Genomic DNA, 18,354 nt, shown 5'->3' on the forward strand with positions numbered 1-18,354 from the left:
TCTTATTCTTTGGCCAGACCCTGATTCTGTTGAGTGTCGTTTTCACAGCTAGCTATGTGCCAGTAATCAGACTGGTTGGGAAAGCATGACTGGATCTGTGCATCATTACTAATGGAAATTTAGCTTGAAGTGCTTTGAATGCAAAGCAGATTATTATGCAATGGTGATCATTGTATTGGATAGTAAAGATTATTGAGAGGGCTTCTGTTCTCCCACTTCCTTTACTAGTCCTCTCCACTTGCTTCAGCCAAACTGGCTTCCTTATTGTTCCCCAAACACTTGGCATGCTTCTTAACTTAGGGCCCTTGCTCTGGCTACTCCCTCTGTATATTGCTAGGGTAACTGCTTTATTTCCTTCACATCTTTGCTCAGATTTCAACTTTGTCATGAGGCTTTTTGTGACTAAATAATACTTCAATTTACCCTCATTCTGCTCCTTGTGAGACCTTTTAAATGCTTTTTAAAATTTCTTCTACAGGATTTATCACTTCAAAATTTACATATTATGTTTATTGTGTGTCTTCATCCACTAGAATATAAGTTCCGTAAAGGCAAATATTTTTGTTTTACTCATAGACATATCTCAAGCACCTAGAATAGTAGCTGACAGTATAGAAGCACTGGAAAGATTTGAAAGAAAGGCATTTTAATTCATTCATTTGCTTCCAGACAACCCTTTATCTAAACCACCCTCATTGTCTTCTACACTATAAAATCTGAAAATAAATTTTTTCTCTTTATAATTTTTCTGGTTAGCTCTTAAAAAAAGAGTTTCTTTGAGGGTATGATAAAAGAAGCTGAAGAATTAGAAATGTGTTCAACTCTGCATATGAACTTATGTGTGTTTCTACCAAGCTTTCAGATATTTCACGAGTGGAAAATTTTGCTTTGGCTATAGGTTTATCTTTGTCTTCAGTTGTATCCTAGATCACAAGAGTTGAAAACATTTTCTTCCACTTATTTATAACATATGCACCCCTCTTCATTTTTTAAGCACCTTTAAAAAAAAATTGATTTTAGAGAGAGGAGGTGGGGGAGAAACATCGATCTGATGTTCCACCCATTCATGCACCCATTAGTAAGCTCATTGTATGTGTATATCACATTTTTTAATCCATTAATTTTTTGATGATTGTTTCCACCTTTTGGCTATTGTGAATAATGCTGCTGTGAACATCGTATGCAAGTATCTGTCTGAATCCTAGCTTTCAATTCTTTCGGGTATATACCTAGAGATGGAATTGCTGCATCATGTGGTAATTATTTGTTTAATTTTTCTCCTAACTCTTGATACAGTAAAATAGTAATGTATATTCAAAAAGGAAAATTACTTTGAGTTCAAATAACTATGTCACAGTCCTTTTTATTACGTTGTCAGTGAAACTGGAAACTGCCTATATGCAGGGGTGGGAAACCTTTTTCTGCCAAGGGCCATTTGGATATTTATAACATCATTCACAGGCTATACAAAATTATCAACTTAAAAATTAGCCTGCTCTATTTGGTCAAACATTTAGTTAACTCACCCCTAATGCCTTGGCAGGGCCAGACCAAATGATTTCTCAGACCTTGTATGGCCTGGTGGCCGGACATTCCCCACCCTTGTTTTATAGAGTGTGAAAGATATACAATATCAGCTTCTGGAAGATAGGGGGCCTTGATACATGTATATTATATACAATGCCAGGTTTGATGTTAGCATTCGGCCAAATTGGCCAGTTTATCTCATTACTTCCTACATTATTACATTCTATGCTACATTTCAGTAAATCTAATATTATAATCCGTTCTTTCCATGTTATTCCTTTATAATCTTCCATGTAAAACTTTTCTCCTTTTGAAAAATTATAGTCTCTTTTTCAAAATAGCCTCTGAATCCATTGTTTGCTTGACATTTTTATTAAAATTGAAAATTTTTTAGTACATTTTCTAATTTCAGGGATTATGTTTCTTTTGTACTATATATAATATTTATTCTCATGTCTATTTTTGGTCTGTATTATTTGATATTTTTAGGTCCTTGAGGATATGGAGTACATATATGTGCTTAGTTTTCTCAAGGTATATAATGTACAAAGTGTAAATTCATTAAATGTTTTTGAATGCCTGGTTCATTTAAGGTAGGTACAATAACAATTAAATAATAAAGTTTAAAACTTTCAAAAATCATTGTCTCATTCCATACTTTAAAATGTTGACAAGTTTTAGTTTTGCCAGATATTTATTGGAAGGAAATTTGAACTCTAGGCCCAGAATAATTTTTGTATTTAGCAAGTATGATGTAGAGTCAGAGTACATGAATCTTTCTTTTCCTAAATAATTTTTCTTTCTTTTCAGATTGTTGCCAGCAAAGGAGGTTTTGAAATGGTCACCAAAGAAAAGAAATGGTCTAAAGTGGGTAGCCGCTTGGGATATCTCCCAGGAAAAGGAACTGGGTCTCTTTTAAAATCACACTATGAAAGAATTCTCTACCCATATGAGCTTTTCCAGTCTGGTGTCAGCCTTATGGTGAGATGCATCATTTTTTTTTTTTTTTTTTTGGAGTGGATAAATCCAGTCTGCTATGTATAAACTTTAGACTGTGTTCACCATAAGTTAGCAGTTGACTGTGCATAGAAAGTTGAAAAAGATTTCTCCATGTACCAGAATTTTGGGGAGCAAGGTGTAGTTTAAAAATCAGCTATTTTTGGTGGTTTACAAAATAAAAGCTAATGGGAATGAAAGCTCTTTTTCTTATTTAAAATAAAGTCCTGTACGCTTTTTGAAAAATTCCTTTTTTAAAAAAAAAAAAATACTTTTATTGATTTCAGAGAGGAAGGGAGAGAGAGAGAGAGAGAGATTGAAATATCAGTGATGAGGGAGACTCATGACTACCTCCTGAACGCCCCTTACTGGGGATCGAGCCCACAACCCAGGCATGTGCCCTGACCAGGAATCGAATCCAGGACCCTCAGGCTGATGCTCTATCCACTGAGCAAAACTGGCTAGGACAAATTCCTCCTCTTTGTTTTATGTATTTTTTAACAGCTTTATTGAGGTATAATTTACATACCATAGAATTCACTCATTGTAGGTACTCCGATAGTAAGCTTTAATGAATTATACAGCACAATCTAGTTTTAGAACACTTCCATCAGCCTAAAAAGTTTCTTTGTGTTCATTTATAGTTGGTTTCTACTTCTACCTCCAAACCTAGACAATTCTTGACCAATTTTTTGACTCTATAGTTTTGCCTTTTCTAGATATTTTACATAGATGGCAGCATACAATATGATTTTGTGTCTGGCTTCTTTCACTTAGACCAGCGGTTCTCAACCTGTGGGTCGCGACCCCTTTGCGGGTCGAACGACCCTTTCACAGGGGTCGCCTAAGACCATCGGAAAACACATATATAATTACATATTGTTTTTGTGATTAATCACTATGCTTTAATTATGTTCAATTTGTAACAATGAAATTGGGGGTCACCACAACACGAGGAACTGTATTAAAGGATCGCGGCATTAGGAAGGTTGAGAACCACTGACTTAGACTAATGTTTTTAAGGTTCATCCATGCTTTAGCATGTATTAGTACTTCATTCCTTTCTATGGTTGAATGATATATGGCTATACAGTGGGGCCTTGACTTACGAGTGTCCCCACCAACGAGTTTTTCCGAGATACGAGCCGTCTCTCGGCTGTTTTTTTTGCTTTGAGTTGACAGAGTAATTTGTTAACGAGCTCCGTCACGAAATGAATTAAACTCGTAAGTCAAGGCCCCATTGTACCACATTTGTTTATCCATGTACTAGTTGATGGACAGTTGGGTTCTTTCCAGTTTATGGTTATTATGAATAATGCTGTGAAATCAAGTACAAGTCTTTGTGTGGACATATATTTTCATTTCTCTTGGGTGGATACCTAGGAATGGAATTGCTGGGTTATATGGTAAGTTTATGTTTAACTTTTTAAGAAACTGCCAAACACTTTTCCAAAGTGGCTGAACCATTTTACATTTGCATCAGTAATGTAGAGGCTTCCAGTTTCTCCATGTCTTTGCCAGCAGTTGGTATTGTTAGTTTATTTGATTATAGCCATTTTAGTGGGTGTGTAGTGGTATCTCATTGTGATTTTAATTTTCATTTCTCTAATGACTAATGGTGTTCTGCATCTGTATGTCTTCCTTTATGAAGTGTCTGTTGAGATATTTTTTATTGGGTTGTTTCTCATCTTATACTTATTCTGAGTTCTAGATACAAGTTCTTTATCAGAAAATGATTTTACAAATATTTTCTTGTTGTCTGTAGTTTATCTTTTCATTTTATAATGGTGTCTATTTCTAGAGTAATTTATCAACTTTTTTCTCTCCCCATTTGTGGATGGTATTTCTGTTATAACTAAGAAATCTTTTCTTGACCCAAGACCACAAAGCTTTTCTTCTTTATTTTCATCTAGACTTTTAGTTTTAGCCTTTTGTTGAAGTCTTTGATCCATTTTGAATTCTTTTTGTGTACAGTATAAGGTAAAGGCATATACGTTTTTTTTTTGATGGGCACAGGGTGTATGAATATCGAATTGTACTAGCACTATTTGTTTAAAAGACTACCCTTTACTCATTGATTTCCTTTGGCACCTTTGTTGAAAATCAATTGACTTTAAATATGTGAGTTTATTTCTGGTCTCTGTTTTGTTTTTTGATCTATATATTTACCCTAACACCAATACTATGTTGTCTTAATACTAAAGCTTTTTTAGTACATTCTTTTTACATTTTCTTTTCTTTTTTTATTGAGTTTACTAGGATGACATTGGTTAATAAAATTTATAGTAAATTTTGATACCCAGTAGTGTAAGTCCTCAAACTTTGTTCTTCTTTTTTCCATAATTTCTAAAAACTTTGCATTTCCAGATAAATTTTAGGATCAGCTTCTCATTTTCTACAAAAGCCTGCTAGACTTTTGATAGGGATTATCTTAAATCTATAGATCAATTTGGTGGGAGAATTGTCAACTGGTTTCATGGAGTATTAGGGATTTATTGGAAATTTACTATTTTTCTTGAGTCTCAAATCTGATCTCTTATCAGTGAATCTGCTCTCTTTCTGTGCTCTGATTCTTTAGGGTGTACAAATGCCTAATTTAGATCTTAAGGAAAAAGTGGAGCCTGAGGTTCTTGGCACTGAAGTCCAAACTTCCCCAGAGCCGGGCACAAGAATGAATATTCTGCCAAAGAGAACAAGACGTGTCAAGTCTCAGGTATCCATTTCCATGGGCCATTTTTAGCAGGAATTTTAAATGCATAACTGTGCACCTGGTTATGGGAGGTCATTCAAATACTGTTATTCATTAAAATTTAAATAGACCTATCTTTAAATTACTTTTGAGATGAATGGGGAAGAAATTATAAAATTCAGTGTGATTTGATTTAGAAAGCTTTTTGGTAATTTTTGAATAAAAGCTTTTTGGTAATTTTTGAATAGTTTTTGACAGGAATGGCAAATCAGAGGGTGGTTCTGGATATTGTAGGGCCAGTTTTCCAGACATGCTGATGAAGTGGTTAGCAGAAATGAGAGGAGTAGGAAAGAGTGGTCTTGTATATTTCACTTGTCATTCCTTTAAAAACCAGAGTATAAGTTTCTTAGTGTCTTGATCATTCCAATGTAACTTCTATACTGTTCTTGTAACCTAAAATAATTTCAAAGCCTAATGGATGCATCAGAGAAGTGCCCTAATTTCTTTTGGTCTGCTCTTCCTTACTATTCCCATTTCTCTGTGGTCCCAAAAGTTGTATATTTTTTAGAATTCTTACCCGAGGATGTGTTTTTATTGATTTTTAGAGAGAGAGCAAGGGAGAAACATCGATGTGAGAGAAACATTGATTGGTTGCCTCCTGTATGCGCTCCAACCGGGGCTCAAACCCGCAATCTAGGTATATGCCCCGACTGGGAATCGAGCCACCTGGCCAGAGCCCCAGAGTTGTCTTTTTTAAGGTTTTTGTTAAAGACAAGTCAGTAAGCTGGGACAGTGAGGTGCCCTTAGAAGTCTGAGATGTGGTCCATTTAAATTAAACATAAGAGTAGATCAAAATACAGCTTAATTGGATCTAATCATTGACTTGAACATATCTAAAAAATAATGTGTTGAAAGAATAGGAATGGTTTACACTGAAAGTGGGAATCAGAGAAGGAAGATAGTTCATGACAAGAGACACTGTATCAAGAGACACTGTCTAGGTGGTAAGGAGTCTTGTCACTGTAGAGGTAGGCTAGTGATAACTTTATCCTGCCTTTTTAGAGCTCAGGGGACATCTCTCTTTCATACCATGTCTCCTTCCATTCTGAGTTTATGCTTATTAAATAACCTCCTGATGTAATCAATTAGTGTCTTGGGTATTTTGATAGTAGAAAGATAGGTGTCTTGGATGGGAATATGAATTTAATGGAAATTGTTGGAAGGTGATAGTCCCATTATAGATTAGTAAACTCTGGTTTAGTAATTAAGTGATTTTTCTTGCTATGATTGATATCAGAAGTTCTGATCACTTTGGGGTCATGATTTATTTTAAGATCTGAAACACTTGAAGAATAGTCTTGTTGACATGATGACTCAACTCTGAAAAGCTGCCCCGGGTAGCCCTGCCCATCTAATCAATTGCCAGCTTGTGATGAAATCCCTTTTGATGTTTTTTCTAAAACCATGAAAAAGTTCTGCTTACTTTTAAAGTGCATTTCTGGATATAAGAATAGGGACTACATAGAATGCTTTTACCCATTGTAATAATTGTCATAGAGTCACATTGGTTGATATCAGATAGATACTAGAACCATTTCAGGGTTTGCAATTAAGAATTTCTTAAACTTATTTATTATTACTACTAGAGGCCCGGTGCGTGAATTCGTGCATGGGTGGGGTCCCGCCGGCCCACCCCCTATTGGCGTGGTGGTAGTGGGGGGCTATTGGGGGTGGGGCAAGCTGGGGGGAGGGGCCTCAGGCAGTTGGCGGGCCGGCCCCGCCCCCTGGTTGAACTACCTGTCGAACTCCCAGTTGAGGGGACAATTTGCATATTAGCCTTTTATGATATAGGATATTGTCAGTCTGCCTCATTTCTAGTTTTCTTTCTCAGTAAGAAAGAAAAAGGCTTTCTGGTAGAACTCTTAACTCCTTGCCCCATACACAAAACTGTTGGTATTTATTTTTAATCTTTGCCTGTCTGGATGGGCAAAGTGTACCTTTCTCTCTAAGGGTATTCTGCTTCCATCCTTTTTAGCTTCTTTAGTGATTTCAGTATATCAGTAGTGAATTCTTTCTCTTCTGCCTCCTTTCCTGCTATATATGTGTTCAAGTCCCTATCATCTTAAAAACAAAAACAGTCTTTCTAGATAGTGCCTTACTTATTGACTCTTCAGGGACAAGTTTCTTGAAAAAATAGTGTATATTGTTTCACTTTTCTCAATATCTGTTTAATTTTTTTTTTTTTTTTTTTTAGAATGGGGAAGAGATCATGTTTTATTCTTTATTTCTTGGAGCATAGTCCAATACCTTTTACGGGGCAGGTGCTCAGTTAATTTCTGTCCACCGAGTTGCTTTAACATTTAAGCTTCACTGCTTCTGTTCTTGTGTCACATGTTTACCTGCCTTCACAAGCATGATTTCTCAGCATGACCGCACCCCCTGGAGAGCCATTTAGATCCCCATTTTACGGCCTTTCATGTTTTCAGTTTTTTTTTTTTTTTTGTTTGTTTTTTTTTTTTTTTTTAATAATTTTTATTTCTTAAAGTAATACAAAGAGTATTACATATGTCTCCTTTTTCCCCCCCATGATATTCCCCCGGCCCCTACCCCCCCGCCCCCCCCCGCACCGTGTCTTGTGTCCATTGGTTAATCTTATATGCATGCATATAAGTCCTTCAGTTGGTCTCTTAATCCCCCCCCCAACCCTCCCCAGGCTCCCCATTGTAGTTTAACATTCTGTTCAATGTTGCTCTGCTTCTGTATCTACACCTGTTCATCAGTCCATACTGGTCCCCTTTATTTGTCCCAACCTCACTGGAGTAGTCTCAACCTCACCAGGGCCGTCTGAGCCTCACCAGGGCCGTTTCAACCTCACCGGGGTCGTCCCTACCTCACGGGGGCCGTTTCAACCTGACCGGGGTTGTCCCTACCACGCCGGGGCCGTTTCGACCTGACTGGGGTCGTCCCTACCTCACGGGGGCCGTTTCGACCTCGCCGGGGTTGTCCCTACCACACCGGGGCTGTTTCAACCTGACCGGGGTTGTCCCTACCACACCGGGGCTGTTTCAACCTGACCGGGGTTGTCCCTACCACACCGGGGCCGTTTCGACCTGACTGGGGTCGTCCCTACCTCACGGGGGCCGTTTCAACCTGACCGGGGTTGTCCCTACCACGCCGGGGCCGTTTCGACCTGACTGGGGTCGTCCCTACCTCACGGGGGCTGTTTCAACCTCACCGGGGTCGTCCCTACCACACCGGGGCTGTTTCAACCTGACCGGAGTTGTCCCTACCACACCGGGGCCGTTTCGACCTGACTGGGGTCGTCCCTACCTCACGGGGGCCGTTTCAACCTGACCGGGGTTGTCCCTACCACACCGGGGCTGTTTCAACCTGACCGGAGTTGTCCCTACCACACCGGGGCCGTTTCGACCTGACTGGGGTCGTCCCTACCTCACGGGGGCCGTTTCAACCTGACCGGGGTTGTCCCTACCACGCCGGGGCCGTTTCGACCTGACTGGGGTCGTCCCTACCTCACGGGGGCTGTTTCAACCTCACCGGGGTCGTCCCTACCACACCGGGGCCGTTTCGACCTGACTGGGGTCGTCCCTACCTCACGGGGGCTGTTTCAACCTCACCGGGGTCGTCCCTACCACACCGGGGCCGTTTCGACCTGACTGGGGTCGTCCCTACCTCACGGGGGCCGTTTCAACCTCACCGGGGTTGTCCCTACCACACCGGGGCCGTTTCAACCTGACCGGGGTTGTCCCTACCACGCCGGGGCCGTTTCGACCTGACTGGGGTCGTCCCTACCTCACGGGGGCTGTTTCAACCTCACCGGGGTCGTCCCTACCTCACGGGGGCCGTTTCAACCTCACCGGGGTCGTCCCTACCTCACGGGGGCCGTTTCAACCTGACCGGGGTTGTCCCTACCACGCCGGGGCCGTTTCGACCTGACTGGGGTCGTCCCTACCTCACGGGGGCTGTTTCAACCTCACCGGGGTCGTCCCTACCACACCGGGGCCGTTTCGACCTGACTGGGGTCGTCCCTACCTCGCGGGGGCTGTTTCAACCTCACCGGGGTCGTCCCTACCACACCGGGGCCGTTTCGACCTGACTGGGGTCGTCCCTACCTCACGGGGGCCGTTTCAACCTCACCGGGGTTGTCCCTACCACACCGGGGCCGTTTCAACCTGACCGGGGTTGTCCCTACCACGCCGGGGCCGTTTCGACCTGACTGGGGTCGTCCCTACCTCACGGGGGCTGTTTCAACCTCACCGGGGTCGTCCCTACCTCACGGGGGCCGTTTCAACCTGACCGGGGTTGTCCCTACCACGCCGGGGCCGTTTCGACCTGACTGGGGTCGTCCCTACCTCACGGGGGCTGTTTCAACCTCACCGGGGTCGTCCCTACCACACCGGGGCCGTTTCGACCTGACTGGGGTCGTCCCTACCTCACGGGGGCTGTTTCAACCTCACCAGGGTCGTCCCTACCACACCGGGGCCGTTTCGACCTGACTGGGGTCGTCCCTACCTCACGGGGGCCGTTTCAACCTCACCGGGGTTGTCCCTACCACACCGGGGCCGTTTCAACCTGACCGGGGTTGTCCCTACCACGCCGGGGCCGTTTCGACCTGACTGGGGTCGTCCCTACCTCACGGGGGCCGTTTCAACCTGACCGGGGTTGTCCCTACCACGCCGGGGCCGTTTCGACCTGACTGGGGTCGTCCCTACCTCACGGGGGCCGTTTCAACCTCACCGGGGTTGTCCCTACCACACCGGGGCTGTTTCAACCTGACCGGGGTTGTCCCTACCACACCGGGGCCGTTTCAACCTGACCGGGGTTGTCCCTACCACGCCGGGGCCGTTTCGACCTGACTGGGGTCGTCCCTACCTCACGGGGGCTGTTTCAACCTCACCGGGGTCGTCCCTACCTCACGGGGGCCGTTTCAACCTGACTGGGGTTGTCCCTACCACGCCGGGGCCGTTTCGACCTGACTGGGGTCGTCCCTACCTCACGGGGGCTGTTTCAACCTCACCGGGGTCGTCCCTACCTCACGGGGGCCGTTTCAACCTCACCGGGGTTGTCCCTACCACACCGGGGCCGTTTCAACCTGACCGGGGTTGTCCCTACCACGCCGGGGCCGTTTCGACCTGACTGGGGTCGTCCCTACCTCACGGGGGCTGTTTCAACCTCACCGGGGTCGTCCCTACCTCACGGGGGCCGTTTCAACCTGACTGGGGTTGTCCCTACCACGCCGGGGCCGTTTCGACCTGACTGGGGTCGTCCCTACCTCACGGGGGCTGTTTCAACCTCACCGGGGTCGTCCCTACCTCACGGGGGCCGTTTCAACCTGACTGGGGTTGTCCCTACCACGCCGGGGCCGTTTCGACCTGACTGGGGTCGTCCCTACCTCACGGGGGCTGTTTCAACCTCACCGGGGTCGTCCCTACCACACCGGGGCCGTTTCGACCTGACTGGGGTCGTCCCTACCTCACGGGGGCTGTTTCAACCTCACCGGGGTCGTCCCTACCACACTGGGGCCGTTTCGACCTGACTGGGGTCGTCCCTACCTCACGGGGGCCGTTTCAACCTCACCGGGGTTGTCCCTACCACACCGGGGCTGTTTCGACCTGACTGGGGTCGTCCCTACCTCACGGGGGCTGTTTCAACCTCACCGGGGCCATCCCAGCCTTACCGGGGAAACAGGAAGTTTGGCCCTCTGTCCCCTGCCGGCGGCTCCCCACTAGACAAAATCTCCAGGCATTCCTGGTGGTTGCACATCCAGCGCTCCTGCCCTCCACCAAGTGCACAGACTGCCTGTCTGCTGTCCCGCAGCGCCCCACCAGAGACTGGGACCAGTGGGCATGTTTGTGCGCTTGCTGGTACAGCAGTTCCACAGTGCCGGCCAAGTCAGGCCCAGCCCTGGCCAGCCCCGGACCCGACTCTGCCCCCCGATTGCGTCCCTCCCAGATGCAAGGAGCTGAAATCTGCAACCTGCTGGGATGGGCTCTGTACTTGGTGCTTCAGCACATCCTACTCAGTCTCTATGCGCTTCTTTCTATGCGAGGAGTTGAAATCTGCAGTTTGTTGGGTTGGGCTCTGTACTTGGTGTCACATCCTACTCAGTCTCAATGTTCTTTCTCTCCTTCCAGTTGTAGAGCTTCCACTGGGCCAAGTTTCCCATGGTTCTGTATGATAGGTGTTTGTCTGATATTTGGTAGTTTCGATGTTGTTGTGCGAGGTAGCACGCACAGGTCTCTTCCTTATGCCGCCATCCTGGTTCTCCTGGGTCTGCTTCTTGAGTGTGTCTCTCATGGCTGCGAGCAGTTGAAGTCTGCAATTTGTTGGGATAGGCTGCAAAAGCGCAGGTGGGTCTTTTTGTGCACCTGGCACAGCTTGGATGGGGATGTAAATTGATTAAGGCTGAGACTCAGGGAGTTGCCATGGCGGAGCAAATAGCACTGGCTGAGTCTCCGCGGCCCCTTGACTCTCTGCCAGGGCTTTGTGTCTCCCAGTGCCGGCGAGCAGCTGTGCAACAGAGTCTCCCTCGCTTTCTGATGGCTGCAAGGCTGTGCTGCCTCTCCCCGTAGGGTCTGGTGCTTCATGATCCCGCCTGAACCAGCTCAGCGGATTTGAAAGTTTGCAGAAGAAAAGGCGCTTCTACTTGTGGGTCTGGCACAGCCCAGATGGGAATGTAAATTGCGTAGGGCGGGGTCACAGGGAGTCGCTGGGGCGGAGACTCAGCGGCCCCTTGCCTATCCAGGACTCCAGGACTTTGCGTCCCCCAGTGCCGGCGAGCAGCCGAGCGCCAGAGCCTCCCTCGCTTCCTGACCGCTGGAAGGCCGTGCCGTCTCTCGCCTTGGGGCCTGGGGCCTCAGAGACCCGCCCGAACCAGCTCAGTGGATTTGAGAGTTTGTAAAAGCACAGTCATTCCCTCTTGTGCCTCTGGCACAGCCCTGAGGGTAGGGCGGGGTCACAGGGAGTCACCAGCATGGATGATATAGCGATGGCGGCGTCTCCGCGCCCCTCGCCTCCCCGGGACACCAGGATTTCTTGTCCCTCGGTGCCGGCGAGCAGCCGCGTATCAGAGCTTCCCTCGCTCTCCGACCACTGCAAGGCCGTGGCCGCCTCTCCCTGTGGGATCTGGGGCCTCAGAGACCCGCCCCGGGCAAGCCCAGAGGATTCGAGGGTTCGTAAAAAACCGAGAATCCATTTGCAGCCCGCGTGGCGTGTGACTGCGTACCTCTGGTTTTGGTGCCTCCGTAGCTCCCATTCAGTCTCACTGCGCTTCTTTCTTTTCCTCCAGTTGTAGATCTCCCACTGGGCCAACTTCCCCATGGTTCTGAGTGGCGGTTGTTTACTTCATAGTTGATAGTTTCAATGATGCTGTGAGAGAGCAGCACACACAGGTCCGCTCCCTACGCCGCCATCTTGGTTCTCCCTGTTTAATTTTTATATGTTGTAATCGATTGACTTTGAGCCAAATAAGTTTGCTGAAACTGCACTGTCCAAGTTACCACTGAGTTAGTGATTGTCAAATGCGGAGGCCCGTTTTCATTTCTTATTCTACTTCATCTCTGGTCATGTATACATTTAATATGGTAGTTGATTCCTCTTCTTGAAATTTGATTAATTTTATTTTTCTTTGACTTTTGTGACATCTCTTGGTTTTCCTCTTCACACTGACCACTTTTCAGTTATCTTTGTAATATCTTCTCTGCCCCCTGCCCCCTGCCCCCTTTTTTTGGGGGGGGGGGGGTTAATCCTCACTTGAGGTTACTTTTTCCATTGCTTTTCAGAGAGAGTGGAAGGGAGGGAGGGAGAGAGGATGAGGAGAAGGAGGAGAGAGAGAGAGATAGAGAGAGAGAAACAACATCAATGTGAGAGAGACACATCGACTGGTTGCCTCCCGGACTGGGGAGTGAACCTGCAACATAGGTATGTGCCCTTGATCGGGAATCGAACCCATGATCCTTTGGTGCAGGGGCTGATGCTCTAACTGCTTAGCACACTGGCTAGGGCTTCTCTCTTTGCTCTTTACATGCTATTTTTAGTCCTTTCCTAGCTTTATTCTCCCATGTGATCTCATCTGCACTATGATTTCAATTAATACTTATACACTGAGGAATTCTAAATATGTCTTGAGGGTATGTGTGCACATGTGTGTATGTGTGTGTGTGCACACATGTGTGTACATGTGTACACGTGCTCCTTGGTGACCACAGTTCAGGTATGCTAAATTCAATACATCTCAAACATTATCATCTTTTCTAAATCTGTTTTTTCTTTAATATTTTCTATCCTGGCGACATTGATAAGCACAGCCATCAGTAGTCTCTCAAACAAGAAACAAGTTATGAAAGTTATCCTTCTCCCCTTTCTTATCTCTATCACATTACTTGCCATACTCTAATTGTTTGTTGTTGTTTTTGTTAATCCTCACCCGAGGATATTTTTTTTATGGATATTTTTTCCATTGATTTTTTTTTAGAGAAAGTGGAAGGGAGGGAGTGGGAGGAAGAGAGAGAGAAACATCAATGTGAGCAAGACCCATGGATTGATTGCAACCCTGGTGTGAGCACTTCACCAGGAATTAAATTGAACTGAGATCCTTTGGTATGCAGACTGGTGGTCTAACCACTGAACAACCAACCAGGCCTATACTCAGAATGATTGTTTTTTCATCTGTGATTCTCTAGAGCAAGCATGTCAAACTCAAAGGCTAATGTGGGCCAAATAAACAAGGTTTAAGTTTATGTGGGCTGCAAAAAAACTAAAGCTTCAATTTTCATAGAAACGTAGGTTTATTTCGATAGAGACATGCTGAATTCAAAGGGCTGAAATGAGTAATCATTAACATAAAATAATAGAACACTTTAATAGAAGTTAATATTTTTTTCTTGAACATTAACTTTCTGGACACTGAATAACTGCACAAATTAATTAGCATAACACAAATAAACTTATTTATTTTGTTATCCAAAAGCGAAATATTTCCTGTTGCGCACACCAAACAAGTCAGTCCAAGACTTATGACGTGGCAGTTGGCTGCTAAAATATTCGCTGCTAGTATTAGTGGAGAGAAATGGTGCCCCTGCGCATAAGGTGCGCAAGGTAAATGAATGCAACACGATTATAATAATCCGTCATTAGTTAACGTTGTAGTTCGTTATTAATAATTACGTATAGCAGGATATTGTAAAAATTAAGTTACAATATTTTTATTAAAATGTTTCTTACATACCATTATATTGGCTGGGCCACAAAAGTATTTGTTGTGGGCCATGAGTTTGACATGCTTGTTCTTCGTGTATGCCTTGAAAGCTGAAATTGCTGTTTGTCTTATCAAGAACTAGAGGCCCGGTGCACAAAAATTTGTGCACTCGGGGGGGGGGAGAGGGGTCCCTCAGCCCATCCTGTGCCCTCTCGCAGTCTGGGACCCCTCAGGAGATAATGACCTGCTGGCTTAGGCCTGCTCCTGGGTGGCAGAGGGCAGGCCCAATCCCTAGGTGCAGCCCCTGGTTGGGCTCAGAGCAGGGCCCATTGGGGAGTTGGGGCGCCGCCCCCTGTCATGCACAGAGCAGGCCGGATCGGGAGGTTGTGATGCCACCCTCAGTCACTCTCAGGGTAGGGCCGATTGCGGGGTTGGGGCACTGCCCCCTGTCACACTCAAGGCAGGGTCGATAGGGAGGTTGCGGCGCCACCCCGTCATGCACAGAGCAGGGCCCATCGGGGGTTGGGGCTCCGTACCCTGTCACACACAGAGCAGGGCCGATCAGGGGGTTGAGGAGCTCCCCCCTGTCACGCACAGAGCGGGGCCCATCAGGGGGTTGAGCAGCTCTCCCCTGTCACTCACAGAGTAGGGCCGATAGGGGAGTTGGGGCACCACCCCCTGTCACATACAGAGCAGGGCGGATCAGGGGGTTGGGGCGCTGCCCTCTATCACCCACAGAGCAGGGGCAATCAGGGGGTTGGGGCGCCGCCACTGTCACATTCAGGGCAGGGCCGATGGGGAGGTTATGGCTCTACCCTGTCACACACAGAGCAGGGCCCGTGGGGGGGGAGGGGTTGGGGCGCCACCCTCTATCATCCACAGAGCAGGGCCGATCAGGGGGTTGGGGCGCTGCACCCGGTCACACACAGAGGCGCAGGGCGATCCGGGGGTTGGGGCGCCTTCCCCTGTCACGAACAGAGCAGGGCGGATAGGGAGGTTGTGGCCCCGCCCCCTGTCACACACAGAGCAGCAGGGCGATCAAGGGGTTTGGGTGCTGCCCCCTGTCATGCTGATCCCGGTGCCAGGAGGCCTCGCGGCTCCTCTTATCCCAGTGCTGGGAGGCATATTACCCTCTTACTATATAGGATAGAGGCCTGGTGCACGGGTGTGGGCCGGCTGGTTTGCCCTGAAGGGTGTCCTGGATCAGGGTGGGGGTCCCCACTGGGGTGCCTGGCCAGTCTGGATGAGGGGCTGAGGGCCATTTTCAGGCTGGTGGGTGACTGAAGCTCCCAACCACTCCTTTTTTTCTTTTTCTTTTTTTATTCTGGGCCAGCTTTAGCTCTGAGTCCTCGGCTGCTGAAAGCAGGTTTCTTGCCTTTGTTTACCTTCTGTATTTGATACAATGTTGCGGTCCGGCTGGCTGAAGCCCGGCTGACTAATGCAGGTTTCTGGGGTTTTGTTTAGCTTCTATATTTGCAACATAGTGCTTAGAGTTGCAGCTGAGAGGCCGGCAAGTCAGGCGGGGAACGTTGGAGTCCGCCGTCACTGGACCAAGCAAGCCTCCCTGTTCGCTTCAGTGCATGGCTGCCGGCCGCCATCTTGGCTGGCAGTTAATTTGCATATCGCCCTGATTAGCCAATGGGAAGGGTAGCGGATGTACGGCTAATTACCATGTTTCTCTTTTATTAGATAGGATTAGCAAATGATTTTTTTAAAAGTACTTTTATTTATTTCAGAGAGGAAGGGAGAGGAAGAGATAGAAACATCAATGATGAGAGAGAATCATTGATTGGCTGCCTCCTGTACGCCGCCCACTGGGGATTGAGCCCGCAACCCCGGTATGTGCCATTGACCGAAATTGAAGTCAGGACCCTTCAGTCCCCAGCCTGATGCTCTATCCACGGAGCCAAACTGGCTTGGGCAAGAATAGCAAATTCTTAACACCTTTACACAGGAGAATGAAGCTCATTATGCCAATAAGTCCCATTAATGGTGACACTAAGTTTGAGCCAGATTTCTCCATTATAAAGTACTTACTCTTTTTGTAATAAAAGAGTAAATCATGATAGAGTGTGAATAACCTCTTTTCCAGTTATGATTTATCCAGTAATCTTAACATTGATTGATGATCTTTGCTTGAATTAGTTATTATATTGGTGATTGCAAAATGGGTGGTTTTTTAGTTCTGTCATTCCTTGTATATTTATAAGTTAGCCTTTTCCTTTAAAGAACAGCCCATACTTTTTCTTGAGCTATATTTTTCATACAGTAAAATGTGTATATATTGAATCTACTTTTTGATGAATTTTTATACCTTTGGAACCATGACTGTCCCTTTTTATATCACTGTAGATTATGATTTTTTTGATACATGTCTTATAACCTTTTACTTGTTTTTTTTAAATAAATATTTTTATTGATTTTAGAGAGGAAGGGAGGGGGGGAGAGAGAGAGATAGAAACATCAGTGATGAAAGAGAATCATTGATTGGCTGCCTCCTGCATACCCCCCACTGGGGATCAAACCCAACACCCAGGCATATGCCCTGACCGGGAATGGAACTGTGACCTTCTAATTCACAGGTTGACCCTCAATCACTGTGCCACACTGATTGGGCCCTTTTATTTCTTGTTTCAAATTTGGCTAATGGGAGCATCTTTAAGCTGATTCATGATGTCCTCTTGACCATGTTTCTATCTGTTTTTGAGCACTTATTTAAGCACAGAAAAGGCTGGTCTTGCCAGCTTTAGACCTGGAATCAGCCATTTATCCAAAGAATCCTGGTTAATTTTAGTGGGAAATGGTATTTAGAAACCAAGATCTGAGCACAAAGTGTGTTTGATCCTACTAGGATACCATTGTTTATAGGCTCTTTTAGTGGTCAGGGCTGGGAAGTAAATTTTAAAGACATTATGACTTTATATTTTGAGTTCATACTGATAATTCCACTTCTAATCCAATATCACAAAGTTCTTTTGGTTTTTTTGGTAGTTCTTTTCCTAGCATTTTCCGTTGGTAACTTAATTCTTTTATTTTTATTCTTTTGTTTTGATTCGTATGTTTAACACTAAAGTTTCCTGTGATCACTGCTTTAATTTGTTCCAGAGATTCTGATATATAGCCTTTTCATTATCATTTAAAAAATTATCATTTTTTAATAGTTAAATTCTAGGTGGAAGGGCCTTCTGATTTTTAATTTTATGTCAATTGTTTTATTTCAAGAAGATTAGATAATGTGTTTTTATTTTTATTTCTGCTTTTTGGAACTCTATTGCCTATCTATAAAGATTGTTGTTAGGATTAACTGAGTAAAATATTTTGATATGGCACATACTGTTAGCTTTTATTATTATGTATACTTTACATTAGTGGGGGTAAAGGATGTGTGTAGTGTTGTATTTAACATTGGATTAACTGTAGAAGTTGATAAGTATAGCCAAACTTTAGCTTACTAAAGTTTAAAGATAAATTTTGGAAATGCCATATGTTTGGTTTGATTCTTATATGATCCTTTATTAGTCTAATCTGCATATGTCAGCTGTTGTGTAGCCATAGATTTATAGAGTAGTCTGTATTATATCCTGGTTTATATTTATTTTTATTTTATTTAATTAATTACCTAATACCTGCAGTTTATTTTATAGGAAAGTTTTTTCTAAGAGTGTGATTATCTTTTTTTAAAAAAATTATTTGTTTCAAGTATTAAGTATGTCTCCTTTTTCCCCCATTGATCTCTTCCCGGTTGTTGTCAACCCCCTACTGCCTATGTCCATGGGTTCTGCTTATATGCATGCATACAAGTCCTTGGGTTGACTGCCCTCTCAACCCCCGCGCCTTCCCTCTGAGGTTGGATGGTCTGTTTGATGCTTCTATGTCTCTGGCTCTATTTTCGTTCATCAGTTTATGTTGTTCATTATATTCCACAAAT

General features: G+C 45.0%; 1 protein-coding gene across 3 annotated transcripts in view; it reads left to right on the plus strand.

Moving 5' to 3' along the window:
• The window catches only part of KDM5A (lysine demethylase 5A), a 107,241-nt gene that overhangs the window by 13,511 nt on the left and 75,376 nt on the right, over nt 1-18,354 (plus strand). For 2 of the 3 annotated variants that reach the window (XM_070409511.1, XM_070409509.1), the window contains exons 4-5: nt 2,338-2,508; nt 5,102-5,236. In XM_070409511.1, coding sequence (XP_070265612.1) covers nt 2,338-2,508; nt 5,102-5,236 — 306 coding nt within the window. The remainder of the gene's footprint in view (nt 1-2,337; nt 2,509-5,101; nt 5,237-18,354) is intronic. The other variant, XM_070409510.1, reaches the window with a different exon arrangement.

The sequence above is a fragment of the Myotis yumanensis genome, unplaced genomic scaffold, assembly GCF_028538775.1.
Source record: "Myotis yumanensis isolate MYYU_CA2020_CCGP unplaced genomic scaffold, mMyoYum1.0.hap1 SCAF_3, whole genome shotgun sequence".
Taxonomy (NCBI): Eukaryota; Metazoa; Chordata; class Mammalia; order Chiroptera; family Vespertilionidae; genus Myotis; species Myotis yumanensis.